At 47.0% G+C, this 12347-nt stretch overlaps 1 protein-coding gene across 1 annotated transcript in view; it reads left to right on the plus strand.

Moving 5' to 3' along the window:
* Window positions 1–12347, plus strand: part of DNAH9 (dynein axonemal heavy chain 9) — a 206644-nt gene that overhangs the window by 62498 nt on the left and 131799 nt on the right. The window contains exons 39-41 of the mRNA XM_026861253.1: window positions 3695–3860; window positions 5203–5305; window positions 6791–7030. Coding sequence (XP_026717054.1) covers window positions 3695–3860; window positions 5203–5305; window positions 6791–7030 — 509 coding nt within the window. The remainder of the gene's footprint in view (window positions 1–3694; window positions 3861–5202; window positions 5306–6790; window positions 7031–12347) is intronic.

A 12347-nucleotide genomic window follows, 5' to 3' on the forward strand; every position in this document is an offset into this window, starting at 1 on the left:
TGAAGAGTTTCTGGTCTTGCTGGTGCCTATGCTCCCAGGTTCTGCCCATACCTGTGCGCCCCACAGGGTGGTTCCTGTGCCTCTGCCCACAATGTGAATGCAAATTATTTGGGTTACATGTCCTTCAAGCAAAATAAGGGTAAAATCTCACCTTTTGGCCAGTCTTGCAGCCCTGAGTGGTGCGATGGCTATAGCCTCCCTTATTTCCTCCTAGGTGCCCCTTTTCCCTGTCCCCCAGTGGGGGGGGGTCTCTGTGAAATGCCCTTGAGCTGGTAAATGGGCTGAGCTGTCTGTCTGCCCAGCTGCCTGGGTGGGGGAATGTGCACTCATTTGTCTCCATCTGGATGAGCGAGAGTGTGCAGGTGTTGATATTTATATAGGCAGACCTGGCAGTGTGTCCCTATTTACTCTGGCTGTGAGCTATGAGCTGATATGGCAACTTTCTTCCTCTGCAGAGAGGAGCAAGTCATCTTGCATGTGGATGAAGATGTGGCTGTGAGATTTGCATTGGGAAGCATGATTTATACTGCTTGGCCTGGTTCCTTACTGCTCATTTTTTAGAGTTAATTTGTCCCTTTTTGTGTAGTTTGTCAGTTGGCTTTTTTTTTTTCCCCCCAACAGACACTTCTTTAAATTTGAAAAACATGGATACAAAGCAGTTTTGGACTTTTTTTTTTTTTTAAACTTAAAAAAGAGCCTAACCTGAAAGCCAGTCATTTCTTAGACAAAGTGTCTGTTGGTGCAGAGATTCATAAGGTGCAGAGTCGTCACCCTTTAGGGGAAGTACAGGTATGTGGTTCAAACCATCCTTGAGGGCCCTGTGGTTTACAGAAGTGCCATGTGCATAGAGGTTAAAAGGAACCAGACACTCTCTGTCCAAGCCTGGGGCCGGTTCTGGGATTTTCTTTGGTGTATTGTGACTGACTGCCACTTTCTGTGGCATTTGTTCCTGTCTGAGTTCATTGCCCTGGACCTTAGTCTGCTGCTCTCTTTGTGCCCTTTTGGACCTCTGCTCCTCCTTGCTTCTTTGCCAGATGTAGCCCTGGCTTCTGTCATTCAGCACCTTTCCCCTCCAGATCTGCCTTAGGAAAATTGTAATTAATTGGTTTGTTTGTTTTGGGTTCCCCCCTGCCCTTGACCAACAGCAGGCAAGAGGAGTGAAATACTGGGGTTTCAACCCCAAGCCCCAAATTAAGGTTGACATGTGGGTGATTCCCACAGCCCTTCCCAAAGGGGGGTGAGTTTGCCTTTAGGCTTCCCCCCCGGGCCTGGCAGGGAAAGCCATTGGGGAAATGAGCCCCAGGTGTCCCACACTGAGTAACCCAAGGTCAGGTGTCCCACTGAGGGATAACAGCTGGGACCATTGCAGGAGGGGCAGTGTCTGTCTGTGATGTGGGTGCCCTGTGCAGAGTTCCCTGTTGGGGAAGGACCTCCCGCCTGCCTGGGACTGGGCTCCAGTCAGCTCTGGCTTTTGTAAATGTGGGCTGTGTAGAGATTCAGTGTGTGGCTTCCTTGGTCTTATGTGTTTGGCTTGTTGACTTGGTTGTCTTCCATCCCTTCTATGGGAGACTGCATGTCACCATTTATCCCACCCGTTGTTGGGGTCAGTGGGATTGATGTTGATTGTGTATAACCTGACTTGTTTGTACTCCCAGTGCTCACCCACGTACTGACCCTTTTGTATCAAATACAGTTTGGTTATTGGTTCATCTTTCTGCTGGCTGTGTCCTTTATGCTAGTCCTAATAATTGGCAAAACAAGGAGTCACACTTGCTAAGTCTCCTCTGCAGTTACTGTTTCTTTCAGGTGCTAATTTGAGTATGTCAGGATCTCAGAGGAAGAGACATGGACTCTTTATTATTGTGAGATACAGCTTTGAATTAAAATGCAACTTTCACAAAGATGTCACTTGATCCCCAGTAATTGCATTTCAGTGTGACAAATATCCCGCATACTTGTTTAACCTCAAAAAGGGCTGATTTTATATGTTAATTAAGGACTAATTAAATTTAAATTAAATGCTTTTTGCAACACTTAATTTAACTTGCTACTAGAAATTTCAAATATTGTGGTTTTACTGAATGGGGAGAGAGACTCCACTGAGGGAAGATTCATCATTTTTCTTAGGACAATTCATTCCTTTGTGCAGCAACTGTCTATGACAAGAAATCAGCTGAATTTTGAGTAGTGGGAAGGACAAGCTGTCTGCAGTGCACTGAAGCAGTAAAAAAAATGGTGTTTTAAAAGACTTGTGGTCTGAAAGAAACATAATATAAATCTTCCTTAATAACTTTTGTACATGATAATGAATGGCTTAAGTGTACATTTTCACAAGGAGATTTTTATAAAAATTCCCAGTCCCATTTGCCAGTCTTCCCTAATTACAAAGAATTGCTACTTACCATGCTGCTCCACAGCACTTTATAGGTCTGTTGACAGCCCAAAACTGTGTAAATGAAACAAATTCTGGTTCCATCTTCAGGAGAGCAGTGAGTCCCTGAGACTGAGGATGCTCTCCAAGTAGGCACATGGCAGAAAATCCATCCCAGGATCTGGCCAGAGGAGAGCTGCTTCTGTTTGCTTTTCCACTTACTGAGGCAGTAAAGGTTGCTTGGACTACAGTCAAAGGAATCAATAACCTGTAAAACATTATGTGCAGCACTGTGGGGTGATTTTTATTAAATATCAGCCCAGCGTGATAAATATTCCCCATATCTTATAATCTAGAGCAACACACAACCTCAACCTTCCACTAAAACAAATTAAAATCTTCCAAAGCTTTGAAATGAGAAACTCTTCTCTCCATGTTTTCCCTTGCTCATGTATGACCCTACTTAAAGCAAGGTGGTAATTTGACAGCTTGTGTTGGAATTGAGTCTTGTTGCATTATCTGGAGGTTTGGATAATGCTGGGGAGGGTATCAGGGAATTTGTGGGTATTTGGTGCATTTAAATAAAAAATACTATTTTGATTGTTCTGAAGATGTTCAGGAATTTGGCCCCAAAATCGCCTTATTCTTTTGTCTAACAGAGGTAAATCCACTTACATTGAGAAAATCAGCTTTGCTCATGGGCTCACAGCATCTCCCTTGTTCCTTCCTAGTACCCAGCCACTACTGCCCGTGTTAATGGTGAAGTTGCTGTATTGCTGGGACAAGCAGCAGAGGATATTCTCTGCTCTGTTGTACAGATCAAAATAACCTCAGCAAGCAAGATGTAGTTTAAAAAATTATGCATAAGGATTCAAAGGCTTTATCTTGTGTGAAAATCTTTTGTTTGCTCTGAAGTAGGCCTGTTTTGTAGCAGACTGTTAGTTTGCCATATTGTGTTTGAAAGAAGGAATTTAGAGCTTTCCGATTTGGGTCAAGTCAGACCAAAAAGCTGCCCAAGGGTCCCTGCCAGCTCCATGCAGTGCTCCCAGCTGCTCTATAGCTGCAGCTTGGAGACAGCCACTGTCCTGGTGAGCAGCATCCTGTGCTGAGACCAACTCTTCCTCACCAAAAAGCAATAAACAGCCCAGATGTCAGCTGAAGGGGAGCAGGCACTTCCCCCTGTGCTGTGAGATGAGTCCTGCCTCTCCTGTGCATAGCTCTGCTCCTCCTGGGCTGCTGTAGCTACACACAGCATGGCATCAAGCTGGGTAGAGAAATTGTTTTTATTTTGCAGCTTAGCTTTGCACCTCTGCCTCTGTACAGGTGTGCTTGAGAAGCCTCTGGATAAAAAGGCTGGCAGAAATTACGGCCCTCCAGGTACCAAGAAGCTTGTGTACTTCATCGATGATCTGAACATGCCTGAAGTGGACGCTTACGGGACGGTGCAACCCCATACGCTGATCAGGCAGCACCTGGACTACGGACACTGGTAGGAGGCTGCTCAGCCTTGGTCGTCTGAGACCTTTTTGTTCGGCTCCAGTTCTGGGGATGGGGTTGGACAGGAAATCAAAGTGGAGTTCCTTCGTCTCACCCTGTGTTTGCCATCGCATCCCGCTGGGCTGGAGCTTGCTGGGAGGCTTTGGGTGAACTGAGCATTGTGCACCCTTGGGGTTTCCCCTGTCCCCAGCAAACAAACTCACTTGCTCATAGGCGGGTTGAGGGGGGCTTTGCCCTGCTCTTGCTGTGGCTTGTGACTGTGGTCCCAGGGCAAAGCCTGCAAGGGGAGCGCTATCCTCAGCCTTCATGCTCTGCGATGCTGAGAGTGGAGGAGGGCCATGGATTTGGCCCCTGCTGTGAGCATGTAATATTGTTTTCAGTCAGGCAGCAGCAAACAAGCATTTTCTAGTAGAGGTAATTTGAAGGAAAAACAGTGAGAGTGTTTTGAAAGGAGATAGGTGCATTTTACGCTGTAGCCAGCAGCACTGCATGGAACAGGAGTATTTGCAGCTCTCCCTAGGGGAATACAGGGCAGGGACTTGAAGCAATTTCCAGTCTCCTCAGCTGCATGCATGACTGAGCTTGGCCAAAACCTTCCCAAGTATGGAGACGGAAATTTTGAGTTGTGGATGCCAGAGAAGTCGGGCAAAATGAGGACTCTACTAGTTGCATGGGAGCATTGAAGGCCTGGGGGGTGCAGCATGCCGTGTGTCCCCTCCCAGGCACATCCAGGCTCTGCCCCTGCTCATGGCAGCACACATCAGGGTGCTGCACACTTGGTGCTTCCTCTTGCAGACTGGTGGGGCTGCAGCTCACTCCAGGAAGGGTGAGGAGTGAGATGGGCAAAGCTTGCAAAACTCTTGGGCTGCCGTGGCCTCAGCAGTAACCCTGTCGGGTCTGCTCCTGGGGCTGCACCCTGGCTCCATCAGCAGACTCCCCATCCTTCCCATGCAGGCAGGCAGCAGGTGGGCAGCTGCCTCTGGCAGCAGGCAGCCTGCTTGCCCCTGTCCCAGACTGGTTCAAACCAGAGACACTCCTGAGGTTTTCTGCAATTTTTATGCAAGTTACAGGTATGACTTGTCAGTGCTAGCTGATAGAAATATTAGCTCCAGGTTGTTGAAGCTGAAGGATTTTCACCAAGAGCAGGACTTATGTGTGCCAGGCCATATACAGACATGCAGGCAAACCTGGGCCCCTGCCCTGGCGAGGTGCAGAATTTGTCCCCCCTGAAGACGTGTGACCATTGTCAGCCCATGGATATGTGCCGAGGGAGAGGCAGTGGCTGTTGCTCTCAGTCTGTGGTCATGGTGCCGCTGCTTCTGTTTTGCTCGAAGGTACGACAGAACCAAGCTGTCACTGAAGGAGATCATGAATGTGCAGTACGTGTTGTGCATGAACCCGACGGTGGGGAGTTTCACAATCAACCCTCGTCTGCAGGTAAAGCCCTGGGCTATAGTAGCCATATCGCTGGTTTTATTTTTGGGTGGATTATTTAAGCATGAGGCTAGAGGAGAACCACTGGCAGATCGTGCTGTCATTTTTTCAGTAGAAGTGGCATGAATCTGTTGAATAACTGTAATTCCTAATGGCAAAGCAGCAGACTTGCTCCCTTATTCCCTTGTTTGTTTTTCCTCGCATTCTGCTGCTCAGTTGGAGGAAGAAGTCACAAGTTGCCTGCCAGCTTAACAAATACTTTCAGGGCAGCCTTCTGGTTCATGCAGACAGATTTTGCCTTCATGTAGCTAATATTTACCTCTGGAACATAGTTCATTAAAGCCTTTTGGTTTCTAAAATTTTCTGATAGAGTTGGAAGTATATTCTCAATAAAAAGAGGTGTGTGTGGGAAACTTAAAGAAACAGACCTCCCCCGCAAAAAAAACCCTGAAAACCCAACAGCAGTTCAAGTGTCGATGGTAACAGAAGTATGGATTTGAGAAGAGATCTTAAACCTCGGGGCTTGTTTTCTGGGAGCTGTGAGGCTCAACATGGGTGATAGACCTGGTTATTAACAGCTCTGACATAACTTACCCTTTCTGCAAGCCTAGAGGCTGCGGTGGCAGAGCTTGGTCAGGGGCAGCCTGGCTGTTCCCTGTACCTGCAGATGAAAACCACCGAGCAGGTCCTGTTGGCATCCGAGGGGGATAAATGGCAGAGGGACGGTGCCTTTCCCGGCTCCAAGACAGGTATTTTCCATGCTGCAGGATGAAGCTTGGCATGTGAGCAGTAGTGGAGAAATACCCTGAGTGCATGCCTGTGCAAGAGCAGCTGTAACTCGGTGGGGCGGCTGCCACAGGGACAGACCCTGCTCATAGCGCTGCAGGCAGGGACCTGCCAGCTCTTGGGGAGCCTGGATAGCAGAGAGCAAAATTCATTCCCTCATGGAGAAACCTCATGACCAGAGTCAGCCCAGGCCCTGGTTCCTCTTTAGGAAGCTGTTGTGTTAAAGTGAAGCATCCTGTGGCCATACATGGGTATCTCCTCTCTAAGTTCCAAATCAATAAAGGGGTCTTCTGGGAGATGGTACCTTCCAGGGTCTGTTCCTAACAGAGAGCGGCTGGGTTTTATTAGAGGTCAGTGGGACTTTCAGAGCCCTTCAGCTCTTCAATGGACTGAACTTCCAGTGTAGCAGTTGTGAAATGCAGTTTGGTGAACAGAATGATGTCACTTGCCACCTGTCTTCTGCTGGGAAACTGGGAGAGGGAAATAGCCTTGTTCAGGTGGATTACAAGTCATAGAATCATAGAACATCCCAGCTGGGAATGGACCTTGAAAGGTCATCTAGTCAAACCTTTTATGGGAGAGGGAGCCTAGATGAGATTATCTAGCACTGTGTCCAGTCACATCAAGTCCCCAAAGGCGTTTTGCTTAAGAGGTGGTTGCCCATCTCTCTGACCTTTCCATGTCTTCCTTTCTCTTTCTCAGCGTCACTTCTGCGTCTTTGCTCTCTCCATTCCTGGTCAGGATGCCTTGTCCAGGATATACAGCACCATTTTAATGCAGCACCTGACTAGTGGGAATTTCTCAGGGGCTGTGCAAAAATCAGCTCAGCAGCTTATTGCCCTTGCCCTGGGACTGCATCAGAAAGTAGCTGCTACTTTCCTGCCAACAGCTATCAAGTTCCACTACATTTTCAACCTGAGGGACTTCTCCAATATCTTCCAAGTAAGTGCAGTTGCTGTCCTCTGGCACTTGGAGCTTGCCCTGATGACATGGGAGGTTGTGGACCTGTGTTCTGGCCCAGCTAGTCTTGGGGAACAAAATGCAGTTTCCCGCTTAGCATGTATGTCCCCTGAGTGCCCTTTGGCACATTGCCTAATTCCTGATTGGTTTTGAATGTTTTTCAGAGCCATCACCCATGACTTTGAGGAACATCAGTTAGAAACTTATTTACTTGCCAGCCTCCTGTGGTCAATGGGGAGGAATGAATTGTTCCAGAAGGAGGTGAAGGTTTTGGGTGGGTTGAAATGCCTTCTGGCTGTAGGAAGGACCAAATTAAAGAGAGCTTTGGTTTTCTGCCTTTGGTGCTTAAAGTGACTGTTGGTGAGTGTAATGGAGCTGGGCTTGACTTTGTGAGCCTCAGTTCCACACGTGTAAATGTCACTGTCCGCTATACAAGGGAAATTATTTCATTGCACTGAAGCAGGTGGTGGATACTTAGTGGGTTACTGCCCTTGAAGATAGGAGAGCAGTATCTAGTTCAACTGCTCTGCCTAGAGCCAGTAGAGCTTGTTGGCCTATCCTGGCATGTTCTTGTAGCTTCTTGATGGTCAGGTGTTCAGTGAGTGCATGAAGGTTGGCATTTAAAGAGTTGATAAATAAATCAAATGCAGCTTGGACTTAGTTGCTGAAACTGAATTACCACTGGAGCCAGTTCTGTACCAAGGACAAGTTGTTCAGCTTTAGAAAGGTTTTCTTCCAACAGTGGAGATTTTTTTTTTCTTTTTTTTTTTTTTTTTTCCCAGAAATCTCATGCTTTGAAGAAGTAGATATTACTATTCAAAGCACCTTTTAAGGCTGATTAATAAAGTTTGAGAAAATTCTCAGCGGACAAATCAAGGAGTTTGAAACATCATAACCTGTTGTAAAACCCCAGTTTGTAATTTGTTGCTGTCCTTATTAACATCTGTTTTAAAAAGCAGGTGCTGAAAGTTCAGTGCCTTGTGGTCTAGTCCATCATACAAGAGCTGATGTAATGACAGGCAATGGGAAATCCAAGAACAGGACCTTGAAAAAGTTGATAACTCCATTGTGTCAAGAAGGAATCGGACCTGTCACTTGTGCTCAGCTAAACATCAGCAGCCTTTGACATTAGATGTGGGTCATGTTAAATGCTGGCTTCTAGTTAATCTGTGAAAGGCGGAGACAAAAGAAACATTTCAATGGGAAGCTTTAGTATTATCTGTCATCTGCTTGAAAGATGCTATGGTTGTGGGTTATTAGAAAATGTCCTGCCAGATCTAGATGTTAGGCGAGGGGGGAGGAGCAGTAACAGGAACTCAGATTGCTTTTCATTTATCACATGCTGCAGGAGTGGGGGAGTCTGGCTCCTGGGTCTCATAATTTAAATTGTAGTTCAATTTTTCTTTAAGTCCTTCCTTACATGTTGGTATTCATTCCTGATTATTTCCATACCTTAAATAATCTTGAGGTTTTGAGATCTCCTGATTTCATGTTTGGCTCTGCTGAAACACTTTTTTTTTTTTTTTTTTTATAGAGTGTGAAAGAAGCTCTGGACTCTGGGAATGCTTTTCTATGTGTTGCATTCATTAACATTCATAAATTAATAATTAGGCTTGAGCTCTCTTGTCCAACCCCCTGCTCAAGTGGTGCCAAGTTCAAAGTTAGGCTGATCAGACAAGTTTTGAATGTTGCCAGGGCTGGAGTTCCCATAGCCTCCCTGGCCCTTGTTGCACTGCTGAATCCACTCTACGGTGAAGTTTATATATTTTTAGTTCAATTGGAACTTCCCTTGCTGCAATTTGTGTTTATTGTCTCTTGTCCTTTTGCTATGCACCTTAAAAAAAAAAAAAGTCTTGGTTTTCTCTATGACTCCTCATTAGGTAGTTGTAGACAGCAGTAGATTCCCCTTCACCTTTTTCCCAGGCTGAACAAACCCATTTCTCCCAGCTTTTCCTTGTATATCCTCTGTTCCACTACTTCAAGATCTTTGTGGCTTCCACTGAACTTGCTCCATGACATTAATGTCTGTCTTGTACTGGGGGACCCAAAAGTGGATTGAACCTCACACAGCTTTTCTGCAGGTGTCAAACTCCCTCCCTTTGGTTTAATAACCTCTCTGCTTGGTCAGCATAACCTGCAGACCTGCCAAGAGTCCGCTGCTCGGGTCATGGAGGAAGACATTAAACAGTATTGTCTTGGTACCAATCCCTGAGGAACATTGTAGTTGGCTTCCAGTTAGACCTTTCAGCCTGGTGGTCCAGCTAGATCTCTGCCCAACTTGCAGTCTACCCATCTGGTCCATGACCCTTGATGTGATGATCTGGGGGAAAAAAAAAAAGAAAAAAAGGGGAACACCCCCCCAAAAAAAAATAAGGACCATCTGAGTTTCCTTAGCCTGTGGAAAGATGATGAACTGGTGGATGCAAGGCTTGTAAGTAAGTGCGTAATGCCTTTTTCAAATTCCTTTTAATTCCAGACAAACAATCAAAGACCGAGTACATAATAGCTGCATATATAAAAGGCATTTGGGGACTGCTGTTTTACCAGCTATTCTGTAATTATGCAAGCAGCTGATCATAACTGTTAAAAGCACAACCCATATGCAAATTGCAGCTGTGGAGGAGTCAACCCCTGGACTTGTTGCCACTGTCCTGTGATACTGCTGGCTCTGCACAGGTGGTTAAACATGGACCCATTGTAACCTGTCCAGTGGCTCTGTTATTATAGTACTATGTTAGGTTTTAATACTGTATGTAAACATTTAAGTAGGGCCTTACAAGCTGAGCTTGATTCTCTTTGTCAAAACTGCCTGACAGCTCTTACGACAAAGAGTCTTATGCTAATTTTCTCATTACAAAACACTTCAAGAACCTGTATCTTAATTGCTGCAACTAATGAAGAATGAATGAGTTTGGACCTGGTATGCCCGTGAGTGTTGCACAGGACAAGGAAGACTGCCCCCATACAAATCAGCAATAATTCCCGTCAGCAGACAGATATGGGTACTTCTTGCCTTTATGTTTTTCCTTCTGCACCCAATACCTGTTGCCACCAGGCCTGAGCTGATCAGGCTGATGTCTGTGTGTTGACTGGTATAAGGGTTCAGCTGAAGGTGACTGCAGGTGTTCACCCCAAATGATGGCAAAATGCCAGAGGGGTTTGACTAGACAAATAAAACTACTGGGGAAATTAAAGGGAAAAACGAATGACCTACAGACCCAGGACCAGAAGGCTCAACAGGCAGGCAGGTGGGTTGACTTTGTCAAGCACTGTTCATGTTTGTCCTGACTAATTGAAATGATCTGAGGATTCCTTTTTTCTTGGTTAGTCATGTCCTCTCCCTTAGCAGAGAAAGATGGGCATTTCTGTGTGGAATTCAAGTTCAGCTCATCCTCATGGAAACATGGAGAAGAGCTCAGAGTAACTGTGTTTCTGGAGCGCCTTATTCACTGGAGGTGAAAGCACTCCGAGATGACTGTCCTGTTGCCAGACATCAGCCCTGTGCATGTCTAAGGCGGGATTTGGTTTCAGTTTAAGATGCTCAGATTCAAGTGTGTGAGGATATTGAGGTTAATTCAAAGCTGGGGAGGTCAGAGGCCTGTCCATCTCCCCCTTCCAGGGACAAAGGTGTAGTTTCACTCTGTTGCCCAAGTAAGGTTGTCTAGTGCTTTTTGAAATATGTCAGCACATCCCTCTTGGACTCTGGTGGCTGTACAAAGACACAGCTGTCTTCCTATGTTGTATCTGCCTGCTCTGTGTGAGTGACTTTTCTGAACTGCTTGAGCTGTGTTACTTTTGAGGCTTCCTTGGCTGCAGAGTAGTGTCCCCTGAGATCTCAGAATCATCTAGATTGGAAAAGACCTTAAAGATCATCTAGTCCAACCATTAACCTAACACTGACCGTTCCCAACTCCCCCCGATCCCTCAGCGCTGGCTCAGCCCGACTCTTCAACCCCTCCAGGGATGGGGACTCCCCCCCCTGCCCTGGGAAGCCCATTCCAATGCCCAACAGCCCCTTCTGCACAGAAATCCTTCCTCAGAGCCAGCCTGACCCTGCCCTGGGCAGCTTGAGGCCATTCCCTCGGGGCCTGGCGCTGGCTCCTTGGCTCCAGAGACTCATCCCCCCTCTCTGCCCCCTCCTGTCAGGGAGTTGCAGAGGGCCAGGAGGTCTCCCCTCAGCCTCCTCTTCTCCAGACTGAACCCCCCCAGTTCCCTCAGCTGCTCCCCAGCAGACCTGTGCTCCAGACCCTGCCCCAGCTCCGTTGCCCCTGGGGGGCACCACTCGTGACCGGCCACCAACTGGATTTAACTCCATTCACCACAACTCTCTGGGTCTGGCCATCCAGCCAGTTTTTTTACCCAGCGAAGCGTGCGATCATCCAAGCATGAGCAGACAGTTTCGCCAGGAGATTGCTGTGGGAAATGGTGTCAAAGGCCTTACTAAAGTCAAGGTAGACAACATTCACAACCTTTCCCTCATCCAATGAGCAGGTTGCCCTGTTGTAGAAGGAGATCAGGTTTGTCAGGCAGGACCTGCCTTTCACAACCCCATGCTGACTGGGCCTGATCCCCTGGCTGTACATTAGATGACGTAATTGCACCCGAGATGACCTGCTCCATCACCTTCCCTGACACCGAGGTCACACTGACAGGTCTGTAGTTCCCTGGATCCTCCTTTCTGCCTCTCTTGTAGATGGGTGTCATATTTTCCACCCTCCAGTCCAATGGGACCTCTCCAATCAGCCATGACTCCAGGTAAATCATGGGCAGCGGCTTGGCGAGCACATCTGCTGACTCCCTCAGCACCCTTGGGTGTAACCCACCCGCTCCCACAGATGTGTGTGCATCCGAGTGGTGCAGCAGGTCTCTGACCACCTCCTCTTCAACTGTGCTGACCTCAGTCTGCTTCCCCTCCCCATCTCCCAGCTCCTGGGGCTGGGTGTCCAGGGAACAGCCAGTTCCACTGCTAAACACTGAGGCAAAGTAGGTGTTGAGCACCTCAGCCTTTTTCTCATCCTTAGTTACCATGTTCCCCTCTGCATCTAGTAAAGGAGGGAGATTTTCCATAATCCTCCTTTTGCTGTTAACAGATTTATAGAAATTTTTTATTATCCTTAACAGCTGTAGCCAAGTTGAGCTCTAGCTATGTGTTGGCTGTCCTAATGTTCTCCCTGCATAACTTACTACATCTTCATAGTCTTCATGAAAGACCTGGCCCCTCTTCCAAAGGCAATAGATTCTCCTTTTGTTCTTGAGATCCAGCCAAAGGTCCCTGTTTAGCCAGGCCGGTCTCCTTCCC

This window comes from Athene cunicularia, assembly GCF_003259725.1.
Source record: "Athene cunicularia isolate RWA chromosome 18 unlocalized genomic scaffold, athCun1 chr18_part1, whole genome shotgun sequence".
NCBI lineage: Eukaryota > Metazoa > Chordata > Aves > Strigiformes > Strigidae > Athene > Athene cunicularia.